At 38.7% G+C, this 26,752-nt stretch overlaps 1 protein-coding gene across 11 annotated transcripts in view; it reads right to left on the bottom strand.

The window, feature by feature from the left end:
- The window catches only part of LOC115222348 (dedicator of cytokinesis protein 9), a 264,847-nt gene that overhangs the window by 98,929 nt on the left and 139,166 nt on the right, over window positions 1-26,752 (bottom strand). For all 11 annotated transcript variants that reach the window (XM_036511318.1, XM_029792537.2, XM_036511319.1 and 8 more), the window contains 5 exons: window positions 9,517-9,639; window positions 7,721-7,893; window positions 4,829-4,898; window positions 2,437-2,538; window positions 1,616-1,747 (listed from right to left, as the gene is read on the bottom strand). In XM_036511318.1, coding sequence (XP_036367211.1) covers window positions 1,616-1,747; window positions 2,437-2,538; window positions 4,829-4,898; window positions 7,721-7,893; window positions 9,517-9,639 — 600 coding nt within the window. The remainder of the gene's footprint in view (window positions 1-1,615; window positions 1,748-2,436; window positions 2,539-4,828; window positions 4,899-7,720; window positions 7,894-9,516; window positions 9,640-26,752) is intronic.

Here is a 26,752-nt window from a genome sequence, read left to right as displayed (position 1 = left end):
TCATGCTTGTATGAGTTGGATGGTTTGACAGGGTACAACAAGCAGCAGAGTTACATCAAGCCCCAATATCATCTTCGCCATGGTCTCTATGGCTGGATGCCCTTCCAAATGCCAACCACTTTACTGAGTGTAATGAGTGCTTTCTTTGTGACACCGGCACGAGTGTCGTTACCAAGAAAGTTGCAAGACTAAAAAAAAAGAAAGGAAAAGGGGAAAAGCTCTTTTGGCTAAGTGGGGAGGGTGTTTGCGAGAGGGGACAGGTGTTGAGAGGCTAAAGTATGAAGGAGGGACAAGCACAGGTGTCTTGCTATACTGGCTCACAGAAATCAGAAAATCATCATCATTTCATGTCCACTTTCCATGCTGGTATGGGTTAGACAGAAGGTTGTGTCTGAGTTAATTCTTCTTTGGAGTTAACTGCTCCAAGAACTATCCAAGATGGATAGCAGCACCACATATATTCCTTTTTTATTAGGTTTCTATAGTCGGATGCTCTTCTTAGCACCAATCATTTCACAGACTGCAATGGATGCATTTTTTCATAGCACCAGCACTGGAGGGGTTGCCTTGTTATCAGCAGGAAGAGAGAGTCATCTACGTTATGTTCATTCAGTTTATGTAAAAAAAAAGTATGTAATGAGGAAGTGAAGAGAGAGAGAGAGAGAGAGAGAAGAAGAAGAAGGAAGAGGGAGATGACTAACAAAAAACCAGGTTATGAGAGGGAGTGGAGAAAGAGCATGGCAATGAGAGGGGAGGACAGAGTGATCAGAGTGAGAGCATGGTTCACTGTAGATTGGTCGATAAAACTCTAAATATTTATAGAAAGCCTGATCAATAATAAACCTCCTCTATTCATTGTCAGAGGAGGTTAATCAATAAGCAATCAATAGGGTGTTGCCCAAACAAGCTGTTGTTCATTTTGTGTTTGATTTCCATGATTGATACTTTGAAGTATCCACACTTACAAATTGTTGTGGCTTTAATGAATAGATTAGATGGTTGTAATAGTAGCAGCATTGCGTAATAACCATTTGCTTGGTGAACGCATAATCTTCTGGATCACAGACTGTATCTCCTCCTTCTTTCATTTCTACCACTACTACAACAGCCACTGCTCTTGCATCTTAAAAAGATGATGACATCAAAGACTATATAGAATAATAGAGATACAAGGCAGTGAGCTGGCAGACACGTTAGCATGCCGGGCGAAATGCTTAGCGGTATTTCATCTGTCATTACGTTCTGAGTTCAAACTCCACCGAGGTCAACTTTACCTTTCATCCTTTCAGGGTCGATAAATAAAGTACTAATTTTGCACTGGGCTCGATGTAATCAACTTAATCCCTTTTTCTGTCCTTGTTTGTCCCCTCTATGTTTAGCCCCTTGTGGGCAATAAAGAAATATATATAGAATAATAGAGATACATAACAAATGGGAAGAAAGACAGGATGGTCATAGGTGGAATGCTTTTGGTCATAAATTTGTACAATGAGATCCAACCAGGAGTGAGGTGGCTGAGCGAGAAGAACTACATTAATGGGTGTGCATGTTGTCAATTCTAATTAACACAAATTAATTTAATACTGATTAGAATTAAGCCAAAGTGTTGGTTTACCTTAATGACATCAGATGCAGTTTCCAGGTAAATTGCACCTTTCGTTTCAGACTTTTTCTCTGCTTTATAGAATTCCAAAATGTAGGTGAAGTCTGTTTGTTGTTTCAGGCAGAAATACCGACGCTTAAATTGCTGAAACAAAGATAAACAAGAAATAAATAGAGAGGAGAAAGAACAACTAATGGCAGGAATGGAAGAGAAAAACCCAAGGAGATCCTATAGAATTGTCTGAACTGATCAATGTACTGTAATGAAAATATCTCTCGATTATCTTCTTTAGGGCAGGGATGCAATAGAGCTGTTGTTGTTAAGCAACAAGATGGGTAAGGGTGATTAGGTGATGGTCTAGGGTTTAGGAGTGGGAGACCCCAGACCTTAGGAAAAAAAAAAAAATTTGGTCGTCTTGTTGTAGTCGAGCACTCAGCCACATGCATGTTAACTTCATGAGTTGACCATTCCATTGGTCAGATCAACTGGAACACTCATTCTTGTAACCGACAGAGAACCAGTTAATTCCAGAAGTAATTCTAAGTCATAGCTTTGGTGTGTGGTCATCTCAGTCATAATAATGAAGAAAATAATCATTCCTCACATCATACAAACTAACCCCACTGATGGGGTTTCAAGCCTCACATACCTCCACAACTAACAACAAAAACAACAAAACAACATAAATAAATGATCACTCATTTCATCCTCCACTACATCTCACATTAACAGATCAATAATAATAATCAATACTGCACATTAACAGATCAATAATAACAAACATCACGCACTCACAGATCAATACATCAAGAGATCAATAGTAATCAGCATACCCTTGTGAAACTTATTATGTTATCCTTTTGCCCTTCAGGGCCCTTGAATAGCCAACCTTCCTTTGTGATGGAACATACAGTGTTCCGGTTGAGGGTGGAATCCTGAAACGAGAAAGACAGATTATGAGTAAATCGATTGGGGATCATTGATATTTATGGGTGCTCTTGTCATCAATAATTTTAGGGAGTAATTAATAAGGACGTGAAAGAAGTCATCATTGAAGGAACAACGAATAAATAATGGTAAAACTTACAATTAATGCTCATTAACTAATTAACATAGGTAGCAAACATTGATTTCAAATTTTGGCACAAGGCCAGCAATTTTGGCACCAGTAATCAACTGGTACTTATTTTATCAAACCTGAAAGGTTGAAAGGCAAATTTAACCTTGCTGGAATTTGAACTCAGAAAGTAAAGACAGAGGAAATGCCAGTATTTTGTCTGCTATGCTAACGATTCTGCCAACATTGCCACCTCAGATCAGAAATACACAAATAAAATGGGTGCATATATCTATATATATATATAAGAGCAACCACTGTGTTAAGTAGTTGGCATTAGGGAGGGCATCCAGCCATTGAAACCATGCCGCAATGGCCAGTTGGAGTGCAGACAACTCCCTGCTAGCCAGCTCTATGTCAAACCATCCAAGCCATACCAGAATGGAGACCAGACATTAAACGATGATGATGATATTTAACACCAGCCTCATCATGGTTTTACACCTTCTTTCCATGTTAACATAGTTCAGACAGGTCATCATGGTCAATGTCCTTTGTTATTGGGAGCCGCTGCTCTCATGGATTGGTACTTGTACATGTCATACTGACCAGTCTTCCCTATCACCAACAGAATATTCTAGATGCATTTTCTCGGCACACCAGCATCAGAGAGGGTGACAAGCCCTTCGCAAGACAGGCTAAAAGGCACCTCATAACTGTACTTTCCCTTTGCTTACTCCACCAAGTCACTCCCATGGACATTGCTAGTTTTATTGTGGCACCAGCACAGGATCAGGGAAAGTACTCAATACCTAAAGAAGTGTACTTCTATATAAGCAATGTGTTCAAAGGAAAGAATGGGTTAGATGGGCACTGATGAAAGGGTAACAACTCCCAAAATATGACATACACATTGTTTACTCATTTTTGTTTCCGATCTCATTGTTTGTCGACATCTGATGTCTGGAATTGAAACGTTGTAGCAATAATCAATATTGGCTATAATTTCTATCGAATAATGATTGGCCAACGAGATCAGGAGATAAATATTGCCAGGACAGAAAACAAGAAACTCCAACCAGATAACAATTTGCAGAAACTCATAGCCCCTGCCAGCCAATACCGCATTACCAATGTACCCATGTTATAAAACTCTCTGCTGCCTGTACCAATTCTAACATTCTAAATAATGGCAGGCTGAAATAATCTGAAAGTTAGCAGACACCATAATAGTTATCTTTCTCAAACAATTTCTACATTTAGACTTGTCCAGCTGGAAATAATCGGCTGATGTCATCTAGCCACCCCTATCACCCGTCCCCCCACCCATCTGTTCTCTCACTGGTATCACAATCCCCATCTGGCCCATCTGTTCAATAACTCCTGTTTAATAATAATAATAATAATAACAATAATAATAACAATAATAATAATAATAATAATAATGATATGAATTAGCAAACTGACTTTACTTGAATATTATTATGTTAAAAGTGTGTGTGTGTGTGTGTGTGTGCAAAATAGTCAGCGACTTTGACAAGTCATGTCACTGAGCAAGAAGAAGTCCTGTTGGGGCAAACAACTGGAATAAGGGTTGCAGAAACTGGTATTAGGGTCCATCTACATCAAATAAACACATACACACAACTTTACAGCACAACACACACACACACACACACACACATATCACACCACAGATAAGCGCAGTAGTTTATTCCACACTGAACACATCACACACACACAGAAATCGTACAAACACCACACACACACATATGCACACATCATACACACACACACACATTATTATGTACACATACACAATATCATACACACACATACATGCATGCATAGAACATCATGTGCACACACACCACGCACACACACACACACACAAATATGCACACACATGCACACACAAATATTCACACACACACACATATCATGCATGCATAGAACATGTGCACACACACACACTATCATGCATACACACCAAATTATATTTCCTTGACTACAGAATAATTTCTGCCCATTAATGAGAATAAATGCGGTTAAAACTGAATCAACGAATCAATTAAATAAACACACACGTGCACGCATGCACGCACGCACATACACACACACATACACACACACACATGCACACACACAAACGGATGGTCTGTGTTTACCTCATCTTTGTCGTCTGTGTCAACATCAATTTCAAAAACTTGTTCAGGTAAACTCTCCAGTTTCTTTTTGCTGGAAATGAACAAACAGATAAGTACAAATTACGACATGGCTGCGTCCAAGCTGGAGCACTGACAAATGGCTACTTTAAACAGCAGGTGGGCTTTCATATGCAAATACCTTTATCTACAAATCCAATGCAGTGATGAAACTTATAACAATACATACACCAAGTTGATGATGATGATGATGATGGGGTGAAAGTGATGATGGGTTGTGGTTATGATGGTGATGATGATGGTCATAGTTGCAGTTATGATAATAGTGATGGTTGTTGTGGTAGTGAAGGTAACGATGATGACAATGATGATAGGAGAGATAACGAGGCTGATTATAGTGGTGGTGATAATGATGTGGTGAGTTGAAGGACAATGAGCATAGTGATAAAGATAGTGGTTATGAAGATGATGATGAGGATGATGAGGATGATGATGATGAGGATGATGATGATGATGATGAGGATGATGAGGATGGCATCTATCATCATTTCATGTGTCAAAATATATATGTAAAGCTTTAAACCATCAAGATAAAATAGTCGCACCCACCACCCACTGACCAATAACCACACACCTGTCACTGACCAATAGCCACATCCCCATCATTCAATAGCCATACCCCCATAGCCCAATGGTCCCAAACCAATCACCCAATAGCCACACCTCCATCACCCAATAGCCACACCCCTATCACCCAATAACCCCAACCCCATCACCCAATAGCCACACCCCTATCACCCAATAACCCCAACCCCATCACCCAATAGCCACATCCCCATCACCCAATAGCCACATCTCCATCACCCAATAGCCACACCCCCATCACCCAATAGCCACACCTCCATCACCTAATAACCACACTTCCATCATCCAATAGCCACACCCATATCACCCAATAACCCCAACCCCATCACCCCCAAATCCATCACCCAATAGCCACTCCTTCCATCATTCAATAACCAACCCTCCAACAGTCACTCCCCCACTCTACACACTCCCTCCCATCAGCCCTCACTCATGATTTCTGATTTCATTAATTAATTTAGACCCTGCCCTCAGTGATTCTCTTATCACTCAACACACATTTAATCATTAGCAACAGAAGCTGCATTAATAGCAAAATGCAATCTTTATACAAAACATGGATGGGTTATCAGAGCGCCAAATATTTGTCTTGATAGGTTCTCTCATACTGATGCATGGGGCTAGAAGTGGAAGCCGATGGCTCTGTCATTAGGGTATTCTATTGCTGATGGCACCTTGTTAATCCCCCAACCTGTTAATCACCACACCCAGTTAATCCCCAACCTGCCAACCACAGCCTAAACTAGAAATGCCTGAAAAGACTGTGGGTGTGGCCCCTTCCCTTGGGTCCAAACCAGTAAAAACAAAAAAAAAAAACAGTTAAGAAATGTTATAATATAGCAAGTGTGTGTGCGTGTGTGTGTGTATGAGAGCATGCACATTTGTAGCAGTAAGATGTATGTTATATAGCAGTGAGATGTGATGTGTGTATATATATGTATATATATATATATATATATGTGTATGTGTGTGTGTTTGTGTATGTGTGTTTGTCCCCCTAGCATTGCCTGACAACCGATGCTGGTGTGTTTACGTCCCCGTCACTTAGCGGTTCGGCAAAAGAGACCGATAGAATAAGTACTGGGCTTACAAAGAATAAGTCCCGGGGTCGACTTGCTCGACTAAAGGCGGTGCTTCACTAGATTTGACATACAGATATATATATATATATATATATACTTTATTTAAAGCAGCAGAAAATTCAACAAAACCTGTTACTCTGAGTTTCACGTGAAACTCAGAGTAACAGGTTTTGTTGAATTTTCTGCTGCTTTAAATAAAGCATATTACTCTACCACTGGTATTTGAGTACTCTTTTTTCCACCTTGTTTCACATTTATGTGTTTACTCCGGTATATATATATATATATATATAGTTGTGGTATATTCTGTTAAGAATGTAATAGAGTACAGTATAAAGCTCATCCACCCTCAGATTTACCCCTGTGCTATCCGGTAGTAGTTGTATTATACGTACTTCCAGGTTTGCGTTTGGGCATCTGTCATGAGTGTAAAGAGGTAATTGGAAAAATTGGAGTCAACAAGAAGAAGGAGTACGGTTGGACATGTATTTGCAAATAAATGTTCAACTGTACTCCTTCTTGTGGATTCCATCTTATTCAATTATAAATACGAGACTAGAGAAACAGCCAACAACTGATGAAGGGTCGTTCTTTATGTTCGTTTTGTTTTACCATTTGTGTGTTTCGTTGTTTGAAAGAAAAGTTCAAGTTCCATGTACTCGTGCTTTGTACTTTTTCATGACGTCCTGTGCCCACATATGCATATATATATATATATATATATATATACGCATAGATGAAGGTATGTACATATACGTATGTATATATGAATATATATATTATTTATATTATTATATATACACACACACATATATCATCATTATCATCATGTAACGTCCATTGTCCATGATGGCCTGGGTAGGCTGGTTTGACCAGAGCTGGCAAGCCAGTGAGCTGCACCAGACTCCAGCCTGATTCGGCATGGTTTCTACAGCTGGATGCCCTTTCTAGCACCAACCATTTCATGGAATGTGCTGGATGCTTTTACATGGTGCCATGCTGGTACTTTATGCTACCCTGCACGGGTGCTTTTACGTGGCACCACCACAAGTGCTTAACACTTCTTCTGCAGAGCATGGGTTGTACATGTGTGTATGTGCATTCATATGCATATGTGTATGTGCATGCGTGTGTGTGTGTGATACCATTCAGAAGGAGTAGTACTTACTTCGGTAATTGTTGATAACTGCCAGAATATGCATTATAGTTATAAGTAATGATGTGACAATCACTAGTATAAGTCTTGAGACATTCTCGTACAAGTAACGTAGTAGCTTCTTTCGATGCATTCTTTGGAACTGATGAGCAAATGGTACGAGACTTCTGCCGGGGGTGAGGTGGCTGGAAAGAAAGATTGGCATTAAATATTCTATCAGTTAATACAGTTCTATATTTCAGAGATGAGGAATTATGTACATTATTTACATTTGACAAATATTTCTCCTCTTCTTGTTTGTTGTTAACACAATGTTTCAGCTGATATACCCTCCAGCCTTCTTCAGGTGTCTTGGGAAAATTTCGAACCTGGGTTCTTATTCCTAAGGTATTTTTCAATGTTATTATCATTATTATTATTATTCGGGTCACTGCCTGGAATCGAACTCAGAATCTTGGGGCTAAGAGAGCGGGCTACTAACTCCAAGATTCTGAGTTTGATTCCAGAATTAACATCGAAAAATATCTTAGGAATGAGAACAGAGAGGCAGGTCACATGACCGATTGGCATTCGGTAATTAATGGACACGTCACATTTTAGCCTTTGACCCACAGATATGGGCCTGACAAAAGAAAGACAAGATATGCGTCTTCCATCTCTTTTCCCTACCATTACTGAAATGGCCTCTGCTCCTTAAAGTTGGTTGCTTTCATACCTCTCCTCCCATGCAGGTATCTTAATCCACTCATCTTTCCACTTCTCATCCCCATTTGACTGCATCCAATCTTTCCAGCCATGGCCCTAACCTCCATGTCCACTACCTCTTCCACAGAACACTGGTCCTCATTGACCATGTATTCCTGCTGCTGTTTCAATGGAATATCAATGGAAGCAGTGCTAGCAAAGGGGGCCCTGCAACAGTCACGGTCACTTCCTAACTTCCTGTTCTTTCAAATTCACCAAGCAAAAGAGAATAATAGATCCTCACTCTTGAACCGTGGTAAGTCTACAATCGCAGCAAAGACATGAACTAACAGGAAAGTTCTAGAGGGATTAACATCCTGAGAAGAAAGACCAGTGATTAGTGTTAGGGCCGGCGGGTGGAGGCAGAAACAAGTCGACACAACATGAGTGATAGGAGGTGAGGTCAGTGAGATGGGAGGAATAAGGGTAGTATGAACCCAGCCAACCCCAAGAAGCAGAGACCGTTATCATAGAGGGGAGGCTGGAGCATGTCTGTGACTGATTTTATGCCAAACTTTTGGCATAAAAGAGTCAAGACTATTGAAAAGGTTGCAAGATGCAACGAAAATTTTAGGAAAATAAAAATAAGAAATAAGTGGAAATTTTACCGGTGAGTGTGTTACATTATAAGACACAAAAAGAAAATTACTCTCCCCAGACACAACAGAATTTGGCTGGCCCTTTTTAGGATGCAGTCTAAAATAACATCAAGGTATAATATATTGGACTCCTAGACAAATTTGTTCCTTTTTTCTTCCCAATTTATTTTACTCCTTTCCAGTTTTATTTCAATTAACAGGAATAATATTTGTATAGGACTGTTTTATGGGAATTTTTTGTAGCACCATTCTTCCTACAACTTTTGTTTATCATTTTCGAAATTTTGAGTAAATTTTACTTCTTTTCACATATATGATGATGGGGTGCCAAAGTAGAAAAGAACTGAACAGATTTATCTGTCAACCCAAGAGAATGTTGGGGTATATTCACAAAATTTAGATCCTGGACTTTGACAACATTTCAAAGAAGAACAGAGAAAACAAAAAAAAAAATTAAATACTTACAGGAATAACAACATCATCGAATGGGAAAATCAGAAGTTCTCTTTGAGGATCGTTATGAAGTAAGACTTTATTCTTCACTACGTAGGTCTCATAATCCACAGGGTCCACAGGAGGAGGCCGCGACTGTAAAAGGAAGTAATGTCACACGTTAGAAGAGAGCATTCTGGGAAAGAAGAATTTCTCTCATTCATACCACACACAAGTTATACAATATTCTTTTCTACTTTAGGCACATGGCACGAAATTTTGGAGGAGGGGGCCAGTTGATTAGATTGAGACCAGTATGCAACTGGTACTTAATTTATCAACCCCAAAAGGATGAAAGGCAAAGGTGACCTCAGCAGAATTTGAACTCAGAACGTCAAGACAAATGAAACAGTTTATACAATATTTTTTTCTACTCTAGGCACAAGGTCCGAAATTTTGATGAAGGTGGGTGGGGGCAGTTGATTTGATCGACCCCAGTACACAACTGGTACTTAATTTATCAACCCCGAAAGGATGAAAGACTAAGTTGATCTTGGCAGAATTTGAACTTGGAATGTAACAGCAGATGAAACAGTTTATACATCAAACCTTAGTCACAATTTATGTTCCTAACACCAGCTGAATGATAACCAAGTTATTTTACTAAATTCTTTGTTATATTTAAAATTAATTGAAAGAAACTCAGAGCATCTCAACCAAAATATGGTAACAAAAGGGTTAAAATAAATAATACAGAAACAATTCTTAATGCTTTCAATACCAATCCGGCTGAAAGTGCTTCTGGCTCTGTAGTACAAATGTCTTGTCTGCGAAAGTTCTGTATTAAAATCTTTCACCAACCTCAGTCACAATTTACATTCTTGACACTAGCTTAATGATAACTAAGTTGTTTTACTAAATTCTTTGTTATATTTAAAATTAATTGAAAGAAACACGGAGCATCTCAACAGAAATATGGTAACAAAGGGGTTAAAATATATAATAGAGAAACAATTCTTAATCTTTTTGATATCATCCTGGCTAAAACCATTTCTGGCTCTGTAGTACAAATGTCTTGTTTTCATAAGTTTTGAATTAAAACCTTCCACCAAACCTTAGTCACAATTTATGTTCCTAACACTAGCTTAATGATAACTAAGTTATTTTACTAAATTCTTTGTCATATTTAAAGTAATTGAAAGAAACACAGAGCATTTCAAAATAAATACAGTAATAAAAGGGTTAAACAACACTTGTTAATCCTCATCCTGACCTGGACTGCCACTAATCCATTCCTGACTGACAACAAATGGAGTAACTGATCTATTTTGATGCCAATTGCTCTTTAGATTAGCTGGGTTGGGTCAAACAATAGAGATGCTAATGGAAGGAGAAGTAATGGTTTGTGGTGACGACAACATTCAGATGTGCCCTACCCAGATCTGAAGAAGAATGTTAATTGTGACTAAGTACAGCACTTTGGTGTTTGTGGCGGGGTTGGGAGTAGTTTTCAGGAATGTTTATATACAACACCACCAACCACAACATCAACAATCCATCTAATATAACACTAGGAAACTTGATCAACCTTTAACACCAGATTCTCAAATAACTGCTGCAGTATTTAGAATATTTGTTATATAATTATCAAAAACAAGGTATGGCCCTTCTCTTAGCTGAGCTGAAATATTATAAATAGGTGTGAGTGTGATGGTGGGGGGTGAGGGGTTCAGAGTGTCGGGGTGGGGGAGGGAGACAGATAAAAGTCATTGTGAACAGAAAGGAAAAAGGGGGTGGACATTTGTGGGCTGGACAATGATTCTAGAGAAGGGACATGTGTGTGTGAGGGGGGTGAGAAAGAGAGAGGTTCACCATCTCTGACAGTTGACAAATTTTATCTCCATCAGAACCAGGCACTTAGACAGAGGGAAAACACGAAAAAAAAATAGAGTAGAATATATTTATGGTTTGAACAATTTGTATAAATGAACAAAAACTGAATGAAGAGAAGTTAACGAGAATGGCCAAAGACAAATAAGGATTCGTTTAGTATCACACAAAAGAAATTCTTCATTTATTGAAAAATATCTCTGCTTCCAGAGAAGGTAGGACAATCACTAAGGGCAGGGAAGACAATTTCAAGAACCATGACTCATGTAGAAGTAGTATACTGCCACAAACAACAACAAGTAATTAAACTCTACAATTTATAATTATTATGGAGATGTACATGCATAGCAAGTGACCTGATCTCTGATCACATGCTGGAACAAAAACAATTGCAGCGTGGAAGGTGTTTATAAGCCATTTGAGAAGCACACAAAAACCGTTAGATTCACTTCAACATTTAAATTTCATTTGTCGAAATATTTTCGTCGCTTTGAGACCGCAACCTGTTCACTGACAAAATTCCATGCTGCATCACGTGCTCCATGATGTATCCGTGCCCCATGATGCAGCACAGAATTTTGTCAGTGAACAGGTCATGGTCTCAAAGCGACGAAAATATTTTGACAAATGAAATTTAAATGCTGAAGTGAATCTAACAGTTTTTGTGTGTTTCTCAAATGGCTTATAAATTTATAATTAATAATCACATTATTTTGCTGAAGTTAGTTTCCTCTTAATTAATTAGAATTTATTTGAACCAACAACTGTGCCAAGGGACAAACCTATTGCTCTTTTGTTTTTTTTTAGCTTTCATTTGAAGGAAATACTGGATACACATGCAGATGAATGGAAATAGAAAGACATGTTAGTGTTTTTTATTTACCATTAAGGATAGCAAGAAAGATACACAAGAATACATTCATGAATTTCAAAGATATGGCATGAAGATATATAGACGTCCCTGTAGAATTTACCAAGTGATAATTAAAGGCAATAAAACAATTGGTCACAGACGGAAAGGCCACTGACACAAGGGAGAACAACTGAATATTATTATAAAAATCAATATTATCATATTTCCCACTGGCAGACGTTAATAATGTTGTGGCTATCAATAAAATAGGAAAATGGATTTGGCAATAAAGATGAAAGAATTTCTATAGAAGAAGTCAAATGAAAGACTTGATCCAATTCCAGACATTCTGTTGAGAGAAACTACAAACTACTTCCAGGAAGAGAAAATACCAAATGGTCAGTTTGCCAAGGAACTAGCTCTTGTAGATTACATAGATTAGAAGAATTATAAGCGGTCAGTAGAGAAACTGACCGTTCCAATAAAAGATTTAGTATCGTTTAATGACTCTGTAATCTTCTAACATCATTAAAGAGATTAGGAAATGGTCTTCAGTTCAATTTCTACAGATTTGGTAGATTTCAGAATGTGATGCTCTACCAGGCAGGATAAGTCTGACATATTTTTGGGAAGTCGTTCTTCAATACGGGATGCTGGGGAGGTGGGGGGGGGGGGGAGAGAAACACAGCTGCCAATTTCTTTTCTTTTCAGACATGATGAAGACAATTTAGAGAAAGAGACTATAGATGTAAGTTTGTAATAGTAACAACAACAACAATTGTTTGTGGGTGAAAGCAGTCAGCAAGGAGCTAAATCTGGATGTTTTCAGCATTTCTAAAGAATATGGGAAATATAAACCCTCAAAGAAAATCAGACCAAAACCAAATATCTATTATTGATCAGATTAACTTTAGTCCACCACCAAAAATGTGAACAAAGACATTCCTGCCATAACTATTTTATTCAAAATATAGTTTACTAGCAGTATCGCCTGGTGTTGCTCGGGTTTGTTTCGACCCTTTAGAATTGGAATTTTCGAAAAGTAAAAATTTTGCATTATGTAGCTTGTTATTCTCATTAAGTGAACATTTTTCTGGTTGAAATACACCGAAAAATGGCAACACGGCAGTCAAAAATCGTAAAAAATAGGGATTTTCATAGAAAAAAAGCACCTTTCTGATGTAAATAATTTTTGGTCTTAGCATGGTCCGATTTGAATTTTATCTTCTACGGAAGGAAGAGCAAGCCTTCTTCTATTATACTCTCAATTTTGGTCAACTTGCGCCACAGGGTCTCAGAGGAGATAGTGTTAGTTGAAGGCTAACTTCAGCTTTATATAAAGAGAGATTACTCTCCATTGTCTGAGAGCAAGATAGAATTTGATGGAGATTTAACTGTTATTTCTTTCTAGTCAATTGACAACTAAGAGGCTCCCTTGTTAAGCTTGAATGTAAATGAGTTTATGTAATTGAGATGCCAAGTAATTTTCCAGTCTCTACAATAGCTTCTTTCTTACAAACAACTGCTTGCATTTTTTTTTTATTTCAACAACACAGTCACCATGATGGTTGTGAAAATCTGGATATAAACAGAGCTTGTGTTAGAAAGATGTTGGAATGTCCTTCAAGTTGTAAACTTGAACTGAAGTGAACTGTGATAAGTATTGTACAGAAATTGTCATGAAAAGGAGCATTATTCAAAACAAAACTCTGAAATAGAAGCACTAAATTCTTCCTTCAAACATTGAATTCTTCACTTTCCTAAATGGATATTTCCTCTTAAAAGTTTCCATTTCCCAAACAAATCCCTAGATTGATATTTCAGAAAGCTTCCTGTATTCTTCAGCAGGAGATGTGAGACCTAAGAATAAATATTGGCACACGGCCACATGTTTAAGGAGAGATATAATAAATCATATCAGCCCCAGTATTTAAGTGGTACTTGAGGAGAATAAGATAGAGTTTTAACCATGGTAGGGTTGGAACCCAGAACATAAACATAAACAAGGATATTCTAAGGATTCCGAGATTTGGTACCAATTACAGACAATTTGTGTGAATAGAGGTTCTGGTATGCAAGTGCTCAGCTAGGGAATAAAATGAAATGGTGACAGAAGATTTGAACTTGAGATTGAAAGACTTTACCATTTCACCTCTTAAAACAAAAGTAAAGGAATAATGGAAATGGTAGACCTTATACTGTAAAGACGAAGGAATAATTAAATGATTTGGAATAAAAACCAAAAGTAATTTAACATCTGATAAATAAATTAGTTTTGGTTAGAATATTGCAATGGCAGAGTGGAATTGGTCTGTTTGTAGAGATTCCATGTAAGAATTGAGTAAGTTTATATCTTGGTAGGAATATCAGAGTATTATAAGGAATCTTATTCACCAACACACCAATACAACTACATAAGCTCACACATAAATGTACATACAAAAATAGCATTACATACACACACACATGTAACCGCAGCATGTATTATGTTTCCATGGCATCGTGTCACAAGAGAAACACCCATGCGCATACAGACAGAATTCTATGTCCAAAGATAAAAGTCAACAAATGGTGTTGTTTAGAGAAACAGAAGAATGTGTTGAAGAATTACAAAATATGAAGGAAAGACATTTGATAAATATATAACCGGATTCCAAAATGGGAGTAGAGGGAGGGAGAGAGAGAGAGAGAAAGAGAGAGAGAGAGAGAGAAGAGAGAGAGAGAAAAAGAGAGAGAGAGAAAAAGAGAGAGAGAGAGAATGTGTGTGTCTGTGCATGTGTGCGTACACAAATATATGTACATATATATATTTCTTTACGACCCACAAGGGGCTAAACACAGAGGGGACAAACAAGGACAGACTAACGGATTAAGTCAATTACATCAACCCCAGTGCGTAACTGGTACTTAATTTATCGACCCCGAAAGGATGAAAGGCAAAGTCGACTTTGGCGGAATTTGAACTCAGAACGTAATGACAAACGAAATACGGCTACGCATTTCGCCCGGCGTGCTAACGTTTCTGCCAGCTCGCCACCTTAATATATGTACTTATATAAATCTATACAGGGTGGTGTCCCAGAAGTCACACACCATTCTGGTTTTCATTAAAATTAATTAAAGCATTTTATTTTATTATATTTTTTTTCTACATGTTTTATTGTAGAGGGTGCTCAATTTGAGCATTTGTTACGATTAATTTCAATAAGGTGTTTTTGAAATCAGTAAGGGTGTCTTCTTTTAAAAAAAACCAGGGTGGTGAACAACTTCTGGGACACCAAGTATATGAATTTATTTCTGCTTGTTTCAGTGGCCATGCTGGGACACCGCTTCAAAGGGTTCTTTGCAATCAAATAAACCCTGGTCCTGATACTTTATCAATCTCTCTATTTTTGCTAAACTGCTAAGGCTATAGGGATGCAAACAAACCAACACCAGTCACCAAACAGTCATACACACACACACACACACACACACACACACACAGCAGGCTTCAACACAGTTTCTGTCCAGCAAATTCATTCACATGGAAACAATTGTTGGCCCAGAGGTACAGTAAGACATTTACCCAAATTGCCGCAGAGTAGGACTGAACCTGAAAGCACATGGTTGCAAAGCTACCTTCTTAACCACACAGCCATGCTTGCATCTACACACACACACACACATACACACACACATACACACACAAGGAAGGAAGGAGAGATTTGGTGGGTGAGTCTATGGAAGTGCACAGCCTAAAGAACTGCGCAGTAACACCGGCATCAACACTGCACATAAGTAAACAGCGTTGCACAGTTCTTGCTCTCCTTCTCCTTCTTCTTCTTCTTCTTCCTCCAAAATAATCAATAGTTCAGGTCAGACTGTTCCATCGATGATAAAAACTTGAGGAACCAATATCTTCCTTTTCCCCACTCAACAAATTCTACTTTGGAAATATTGATGGAAAACCTTTACAAACCATGGAGGGATGGGACGGAGGGGGGAGGGAGGCAGGGGGGAGGGAGGCAGGGGGTGGGGAGGGAAGACCAGTTCCATTTGCTGAAAGTTATCTGTGTGTGTGTGTATACATCTGTATGTGTGCTCATGTGTATGTTTGTATGCTCACATATGCGTGTGTGTGTGTGTGTGTGTGTGTGTTCATGCATATGTATGTTTGTGCATTCATGTATGTTCATGTGTGTATGCGTGTGTGTGTGTGTGTGTGTATACCATATTTGACAGCATACAAGATGCACCATTATTTTCTTTTCAAAAAATGTCTCAAAAAAAAAAAAAACAATAATACCCCCAACCCCAAGGGCCTATATGCACTAGCGTAGCTAGAGTGTATGTCGCCCGGGGCAGCCCTTCTCTTTGTTGCCCCCGGACCCCACAAAAAATGCATACTGCCTACAGCAGACCCAAAAGTGGTGCCCCTTTAAAAATACCACCCCTACCCTCACCACCACCTTCACCCCCACCCCACCAGCCACCATAGTGCCCATATGCAAAGTTGGGACTATATGGATTTCAAATTTCGGCACAAGGCCAGCAATTTTGGGTGAGGGGTAAATTGATTACACCAACCCCGGTGCATAACCGGTACTTATTTTATCAACCCTGAAAGAATGAAAGGCAAAGCCGACCTCAGCAGGATTAGAACTCAGAACGTAAAGACAGACAAAATGCTGCCAAGAATTTTTTCCCGTATGGCAACAACTCTGCCATCTCACCATGTTGTATTGCTTTAAATAATCCAGGTTTTAATGCACTAAAAACCTTTTCTCTGAATAAGAGCGGATGAAACTGGGTTGGGCCTAATCTGCGCTTGCATTTTTTATGTCATCAAATACAATGCTTGTGCATGCGTGCGTGAATCGATTTATGCATACGTGCGATAGTGTGCATGTGTACAATAATGTCTGCGTTTGCAGTTGATGTAGCAATGTCTGTATGTCTGTAGTGAAACGAGTCATAGTGAAAGGAAGGAAGGAAGGAAGGAGGCGGATTGGTAGATGGTGTGTTGGGTGGTGTTGGTGGTGGGGGTCACACTATTTTGTAAAGAACTGAACAAACTATGGAATAAATGCAAAGTGGGAGTCAATAAAAACAGAGGTGTGGAAGAAGGATCTGCAAAGGTGTATAAAGATTATTAAGGAGTTTGTAAAGGCGATTATAAGGGTCTGCTGAACAATATGACATAAATCTTCAGAGAGAAAGAGAGAGAGAGAGGGAGAGAGAAAGAGACAGACTGACAGACAGACAGACTATGTGTACATTGGAACAATGTCAATATACTAAGTTGACTCTGTGAGTCCTGGGAGGTGGTCCTGAAAATACATCAACAGCAAAAAGTTTCTGGATGACTTCCAATGAAATATCGACTCAAAATTGATTATAGACAACATCAGCAACAACAACAACATTTAAACCAACTTCACTCCCACCCCCTCATTACAGCCCCCCTCCCCCAATGTTTTTTTTCATTTTTTTTTTCAACCAGTGTGTTTCTCATTCACCCAACATTAACCGGAATGTTAACATCATAATAATAATTCAAAGTTCAGCGCAAGGCCAGCAATTTTGAGGTGGTGGGGTCTAAGCTGATACCTCTGACTCCAGCATCATCATCATCATCATCACTATCATCGTTCAACGTCCATTTTCCATGCTAGCATGGGTTGGACGGTTCGACTGGGGCCTGGGAAGCCAGCAGGCTACACCAGGCTCCAGTCTGATCTGGCAATTTATTTTATCGACACCGGCACAGTTGGCTTCATTGAGATTTGAACTCAGAATGTAAACTGTTGGAAGAAATACTGCCAAGCATTTTTGCCTGATTCTTTCAAAATTCTGTCTGCTTGCCATCTTAATAATAACGATTTTTTTTTCTACTATAGGAACAAAGCCAAGAATTGTGGGGTAACCAGTTGCATCAACCCCAGTACTTATTTTATCAAACCCAAAAGAATGAAAGGTAAAATGGGCCTTGGTGGAATATGAACCCAGAAGAAATGCTAACAATTCTGTCAGCTTGCTGCCATAATAATAATAATGGTAATGATAAGAATGGTTTCAAATTTTGGCACAGAACCAGCAATTTCAGGGAGGGGATAAGTTGATTACATCGACCCCAGTGCATAACTGGTACTTGTTTTATTGATGAAAAAGAAAGCTGACCTCGGCAGGATTTGAACTCAGAACGTAAAGACAGACGAAATGCCGCTAATCTTTTTGCCCAGCATGCTAATGGTTCTGTGAACTTGCCACCTTAATAATAATAATGATGATGATGATCCTTTCTACTATAGGCACAAGGCCTGAAATATTGGGGGAGGGGTACCAGTCGATTACATCAACCCCAGCATTTCACTGGTACTTAATTCATCAACCCCAAAAGGACAAAAAGCAAAGATGACCTTGGCAGAATTTGAACTCAGAACATAAAGATGGGAGAAATACTGCAAAGCATTTTACCCGGCATGCTAATGATTCTGCCAGCTCACCACCTTAATATAATAATAATAATAATAATGATAATAATGATAAAAACAAAAACAAGATTCTAATCATCTATTTCAGTATTGATCTGATGGTATTGATCTGCCAGTTTCCTATCTTGTATCAGGAAGGGAACTAAACCTCAATCCAACATGTTTCAAGATGCATTCCGATCTTTTATCAAATAACAACCATCAAATACCATCAAAACAAATCACATTCCAGTTTTTGATTCGCTAAATTCCTGTTTATTATTATTATTATTATCATTATTATTATTATTTGTAGTAGTAGTAGTAGTATTGTTTTTGTTGCTGTTGTTGTTTCTTTGTGAAGTCGATCAATCAAGAATTGTCAAAACATTTGCAGAAATGTTTAGCATTTCTGTTTCCCCTCAAGTGCTTTACGTCGTTCAAGAATTAGGGTTGGCATCGAACCGATGATGATGACGATGATGACGACAATGATGATGATGATGATGATGCAGGATTTTCTTTCCATACAACACACACACACACACACACAGCCAAATACACCTCCTCCTCTGCCTCCTCTTCCACCTCACCAATGCTTGATCGACATAACCAAGTAGAAGTGGCAGGATTTGAAACAACAATCCTATGCATTACTGCTGCTTCTGTTATTGTTGTTGTTGTTGCTCAGACTGTATTGCTCTTATCTCCAAAGATATTGTTTTAAGGAATTTGCATCACCAGTTTTCCATCAACACAGCATCAACCATTGATAGAGTGATTCACTCAACTGAAACAAACAATTATTTCACACACGAACCCTCGGTAATTGATCTCTCAGTCTATTTGACACAGTGATGGCTGTTATCTAATACAGCATCCACTGGTAGATTATACAGAGATTGGAAGAAACAGAAGCCGTAATCATTATGACATTCCCAGGGGCACAAGTGGTTAAAAACGGAGAGGAATAATGACCAAATCACTAATTCACTTCAACAATGCACAACCTTCAATCTGTAGCGATCACCCAGTGGAGCAACCTGCTTAGTAGAGGTGATAATGATGACACCAATGAATGAAGTTAATCTATCGTAATATACCGAAGTGATAATGTTGTGGATTGCTCCTTTTAGCTCTGTTTTCTTTTTCTTGATTTAGACTAGAATGATTATTTTCATTCATATATATATATAAAAAATACTAAATAATTAAGGGTTCAGCAACGATTTGCCTCACCACACACCGAATTTAGAAATAGCAGTCAAAAAGTTTTGGCTATTCTTTCTACATAAAAGGGAGATCCCAGTAAAACCAAAGCATTTAAAAAACAAACGACGCAGGTAAAAGAGAAAGAAATGAAGAAAATCATTCTATATTAAGTTACCTACGGACGCACGTTTCGGAATTAAGTCATTGTAGAGCATAAAAAATAAATAATTAATCAAGAGAGACGATTGCGCTGGTATGGTCATGTGGCGAGAATGGATGAAGATAGGTGTGTGAGAAAGTGCCAATCCCTAGCAGTTGAGGGAACCCGTGGAAGAGGTAGACCCAGGAAAACCTGGGACGAGGTGGTGAAGCACGACCTTCGAACTTTAGGCCTCACTGAGGAAATGACCAGAGACCGAAACCTTTGGAAATATTCTGTACGTGAGAAGACCAGGCAGGACAAGTGAGCCCAGCCCACTTATGAATGCCTTTCCTCCCTTGGACACAAAGACCGGTTGAGGCAAGCGAAGTCGATATAGAACCTCATCCGACGACAGACACCCATGCCAACCCCCCATGCTTGCGAAGACATGTTGGGGCAAGCGAAATCGAAATCGAAACCGAATTGAACCAGCCAGGATCCCTGGCCTGGTGGTACGTAAAAAGCACTATCCGACTGTGGCCGTGGCACGTAAAATACTCCAATGCGACCGTACGACAGGCACCCATGCCAACCCCCCCTTTGCTTGTGAAGACATGTTGGGGCAAGCGAAATCGAAATCGAATTGAACCAGCCAGGATCCCTGGTCTGGTGGTACGTAAAAAGCACTATCCGACTCGTGGGCGATGCCAGCACCGCCTCGACTGGCTTCCGTGCCGGTGGCACATAAAATGCACCAATCTGACCGTGGCCGTTGCCAGCCCCGCCTGGCACCTGTGCAGTGGCACGTAAAAAGCACCCACTACACTCACGGAGTGGTTGGCGTTAGGAAGGGCATCCAGCTGTAGAAACATTGCCAGATTAGACTGGAGCCTGGTGCAGCCTTCTGGCTTCCCAGAACCCCGGTCGAACCGTCCAACCCATGCTAGCATGGAGAACGGACGTTAAACGACGATGATGATGATGATATATATATATATATTGATAGAAATGGTAAGACAACAAAAGAATGAAAGAGACCTTGATATTATGTAAATAGAGGAATTTATCTGTAAATGTAAGATGTGACAATTATTCGGTAGCCATGATAAAACTCCAAGTTTCGGATGCTGAGGTGGAAATCCACACCACCATCTCTTCAGTTATCCGACCATCGGAAAAATGCCGGATGAAATGGATGCATTTCCTATTGTATATTACACAAACCAGAATCATACTTGAATAATTTCAAAATATCACTATTTGGTTTGACTTCTTTATTATTATGACTTCATATACATATATATATATATATTCATTGTCATCAACATAGTTTAACATTTGTTTCCTATGCAGGCATGGGTTGGGTTATGCATATGGAAATATTGTATATACGAGTTGCATGATCAACAAAATGTCTTAAAACTCAGAGTGCCAACAGTGAGTAATCTCAGCGCTATAATATATAATTACACTCTACTTTGGCATTGAGCACTTTCCTGCCTTGTTTGTAAATTCGTGTGTGTGTGTGTGTATGTTTGAATTTATCAGCAAGAAAAATCACTGAATACCAATAGTGCGAGAGAGGTAGATACATAATGCAAATGGTCTATTGTATATATTTCTATAATATATTAGTAAAACACACACAGACACAAGTGTACATATTATTTTTCTGATTAGAAAACTTGACTGTTTCAGCAATTTCCTCTAAAAAGGAGCCAGACAATGAAAGTTAATATTACAACTCATCTAATATCATGTTTTCTAACAAACCCTTATTCATCTCCAACATCAACACAATAAATATGTTGTACCTGAAGGGCTTTTTATTTACATTATTATCTCTGCCTTAGCGAAGGCGGAGATATTGTTTTCAGTCATGTTTGTTTATTTGTCTGTGGACAAGATATCTCAAGAACCACTGGATGGATTCGGATGAAACTTTCAGGGATGTTGGTCCTCGTGACTGGCATGAACTGATTAAATTTTGGGATCAATTGGGTACCAGACAAGGTTTCTGGATTATTTTTCCGATTTTTTTTTACTTAATTTTTGAGAGCAGTCGAATTCATTTTTACTATTCTCGTTTGTGAGAGCAGTCGAGTTTATTTCAGATATTCTCATTTCAAAAATCATCTCTGGCTAATCGTTGAGAAGGCGCTGGGGTTGCTTTGGTGGAGGCTTGCGCTCTCTGAATGCTCTTGTTTTGCCAGATAAGACTGGAGCCTGGTGCAGCCTTCTGGCTTCCCAGATCCCCGGTCGAACCGTCCAACCCATGCTAGCATGGAAAACGGACGTTAAACGATGATGATGATCTCTCTAATTGAACCCATTTCAACAGAAGTCCTACACAGTCCACTTTCAACTGAAGTTATGCAAAACAGAGCCAAGAGATAGCAACAACAGCAACAGCAACAACGATAACAACAGCGACAGCTTTAACTTTTAGTGAAGAATGGTAATGTAATGAGCAGGAAATATAAATGTTGTTTCTGTTCCCGAGCCCAATTGTGCAATTATTCAAGAAACGGTAACAGGAATGAACAGCATTAAAAACCAGCTCAGTTTTTATTCTGATAGTAAATTGCTAATAAAATAAAAAAAAAAGAAAACCAACAGCAGAGCAGAGATCAATAGATTGATCAATAAATCAACTGATCAGACAAAAGTCAAGCTAAAATTCAAGCATCAGTTAACAATGAAAATGGGCCAATAATAACGATGATAATAATAATAACAACAACAACAACCATTAAAACAAGGAAAGGGGAAACAGGGCAGCAATGAAAGAACCAGAAGTGATTCTAAATGGCCAGGAAATAGAATTCTTACTGCATATTTTCAAAGTTAAGAGACGAGGGGTTGGGTTGGTGGGGGGGGGGGAGGATAAGAAATATAAGCTAATGTAACACAACTCTCTCTCCCTAACTCTCATTCCCCCTTCCTCCTCCTCATCCTCCTCCTTTCTCCCCCTCTATCCTGATAAAAGCAAACGAAGCACCATTATTCGGTACTTCTATCCCCCACCCCACCCCATCCCCCTATCACCCCACCCATCCACACTTGTTGCGAATGGTGATGTTGTGGTTACCCGCATTCTTTTAGCGAAAAAAGAAAATTCCCCCCCTAATTACAGACGGAGAGTAAATAATTCCACAAAGAACCGAACGGTTTGCCTGCTGCCTTCGTCTGTCTTTGAAATTCCTGTGATCACCCCCAGACCTTGCTGGAACTAACGAGATCGTTCCAGCAAAAATTGTGAGCAGCAAAATCGATAACACATGTTTATGTTTCTTTGTTTTGTTTTATTTTATTTTTGTAATGATTAGAAATTAAGGTAGAATTGCTTGTTATCTGGACATACATGAATAATGTACCCTCGGGTACAGACTGTCTTCACAAGAGCTGAGAGAACAATAAGGGTAGATATTAACAATTAATGAATGGAAATTACATCAACCGGTCTGAATTAACCAATCAAAGAGGGAAAAAAATTATCTCCTCACAATTGTATACCATCTTCCCAGAAAGGGGTATTATCTAACTAAATGAGTATAACACTGAGTTATACAACTGTACAGGTGTATTACTTAACTAACAAGTGTATCCTAATTATACGGGTGTACTACTAAGGGGCTTATCATTTGTCTTTCAAATCTTTATATATAAAAGAGAGGTTGTGTGTCTGTCTCCTACGATTTAGATTCCTAACTACTCCCACATTTTGCGGTGCAGTTTAACCAAATAAGAATCTTATAGTATCTTATAGTCCTGATTCATATCGAGCCCTTCTGTGTATTAGCACGTGTCTACGATAAGTATACGATTTAAAAAAAAAATTACCATCGTTTTTTTCCATTTTAATGCATTTTTTCGCTATTATATAAGGGAAATAACTCTCTAAAAATGTCTACGATGAGTCAACGATTTAAAAAAAAATTTACCATCATTTTTTTCCCATTTTTAATGCATTTTTGGCTATTTTTTGGCTATAACTCTCTAAAAATGCTTATATACTTATTTCCCTTACAAACCCAACTAACGCCGGGCGATACTGCTAGTATTAAATACATTACAGATTCAGTGAAGTGGAGATCACATACTCCGGGAGGTGCAGACAGAGAAGGATGATGTTTTAGATGCAGCCTGACTACTTTGCTGGAACAAGGAATCAGAAGCTGAAACACCACATGACTTCTGAGAAGGGACACACAGACACACACACACATGCTCTCTCTCTCTTTCACACACACACACACACACACACATACTTGTATTTAAACAACAATGTAATCAACTGAACATGGTATTTTCATTACTAAGGTCATCAACATCATCATCATCATCATCAACAGCATTGGCTCCAATTACAGTTCATCTACAGTTGTCCTGGGCCCACTGCCAGGCCACAATCGCTGACCACTGAGGTAAATAAATCACAGACAGAATAACTTGTATATTTGGGCAACCTGCCTTCTAGGTAAAAAAACAAACTGACCCCCGACCCCACCTCTACACCTTACAGTCCTGGGTAGATGGACCACATACTAGTAGTAGTAGTGGTAGTAGTAGTTAATGGCTCTCCTCTTCTCATATTTATTTGGAGAACATTCATCAATAAAACAAAAAAATGGATCTTTTTTTTATGTAATTTAATGTGAAAAATGTGTGTGTCCGTGTGTCCCCTCTCCCCCCTGCTTCAAAATTACTTGCTCCCTCCCCACCTAAATGAAGTGTATATATATCTGAGTGTGTAATTATGTTGTTGTTGTGGTTATATTACGGAAGAGCTCCATCACTGACACCACCATCACCACCACTACTACCATGGCTTGTGGCGTTTAAGAGGTTACACGTGTGGCTATATGGTTAGGGAGTGTGGTAAAAGCATCACAACCGTGATCTCGGGTTCCATTGCACGTTCGCTGCAGCTTTGAACCATTGAAAGTCTCGGTGTGAATATTTTTTTTTTAGATAGAAAATGCAAGGAAGCCTTTTGGAGAAACCAGTCTGTTCTTTTCTTTCTTCTTCTTGTCTTGAGACAGCATTCACCCGGGGTGGGTCGAGCTGGCTTCATTCATCCTCAATGCTGCATCTCTCACAAACGCCGACCAGACCTGGCGATTTGAGGCTAATGACCGAGAGGTACATGAACAAATATCAACAACTCAGGTGAAATCATTAAAGGTACACCTTGCCAAAATGAATTGGTTTTTCAATGATTGGTTAATGAGAATTGGTGGTTCAACAGATGACCAGAAGAAGCTACCTCTGGACACAAGTGCTAAAAGGTTACGACAATAGAGATGATTACGATGATCACACCTTTCCCTAAAATACTAGCAACATAAAATAAAATATTTGTCGTGTGAAACTCCGCCATGGTCTTAGTTGTAGTAAGAGCTGTGATATAAGGGGAGAGGTCCCAGCAAACCAAGAGGGCACAGAAAATATCTAAATAGCATAAAAGAAAAGGGACTTCGAATCTGGGCAGGTACCTTATTGGCACTCTGATACAATCCAGATTTGGCAAACCACACTGAATGAAAGGAAGGGTGATAGAAGACAATGTGATGAGAGAGGGAGTAACAGAAGAGAGATGTTGTACATAATATACATACATACATATATGCACTCACTGTTTCAGATAAACAATTAAACTGTACTTCAGTCAACAGGTAAATCAGGAGTTCCTTTCATTATATACTCTGTATGGTGTATGAAATCCGCAGAAGTAATCCCAGGACTTAAATACAGAGTGAAGTGTGTGTGTGTGTGTGTGTGTGTGTGTGTGTGTGTGTGTGTGTGTGTGTGTGTGTGTGTATATATATATATATATATATATATAGATATATCGATAGATAGATAGATAGACAGACAGACAGACAAACAGATTGATAGATAGATAGATAGTCAATTAAAAAAAAAAGCAAATAATAAAATTAACGGACAAGAGGACATGGACAAGGAATGTCTTAGTTTGGCACTCGGTGGAAAGAGAGGGTTTGACATTTCAAGCATAGCTCTTTGTCAGAAAAGAGAGAGGGGAAAAGTCCAAAGAAGGAAAAGAAATTGCCAACAACTCGTGATAGAGCACTAGCCACTACACATTCTTTATTTTCTCTCCTTCTTTCTTTCTGTGTTCCTTTCTGTGGAAGAGCATAGGCTCGAAACATTAAAGACATTTTCACTCCCCAAGCACTAAACTAATACATCTGTTTATTATCCACACTACCTGTCTTCATCTTTTGTTTATTTTTTGTGAATTCTTCCTATATACATATATATATATATACACATACACACACATATATACATACATGCACATTATCTCACCGTTAAACTGTTCCCTGTTCTTACACCAACAAATAAACCCTATCTTATATATATTTGCTCCCTGATTCTTTCATGGCACATTCACCAAAGACACTGAAGACTATGCTTTGGTGTTGAGGTTACGTCTATTTTCCTTGCTGGATATTAATTTTTTCTAGTTAATATTTTTAATATTCTCTCCATTAAATATGGCAGTTCCAACACATTTAAATATTCTGCAAGCATCAAAGCAAAACGTCTGAACACGATACAAAGAACTGATTCCTTACACATGGAAATAAACTGCTTACATGTGGCAAAGCCAAAGTAGTGGCACTGTAAAACCAATTCCTTATATATTTACTGTACAACAATGAAGTACGACAAAGCAAAGTGATGTGT

This window comes from Octopus sinensis, linkage group LG19 (genome assembly GCF_006345805.1).
Source record: "Octopus sinensis linkage group LG19, ASM634580v1, whole genome shotgun sequence".
NCBI classification, from domain to species: Eukaryota; Metazoa; Mollusca; class Cephalopoda; order Octopoda; family Octopodidae; genus Octopus; species Octopus sinensis.
The sequence above is the reverse complement of the archived record's forward strand: the minus strand, read 5'-3'. Positions and strand labels throughout refer to the sequence as shown.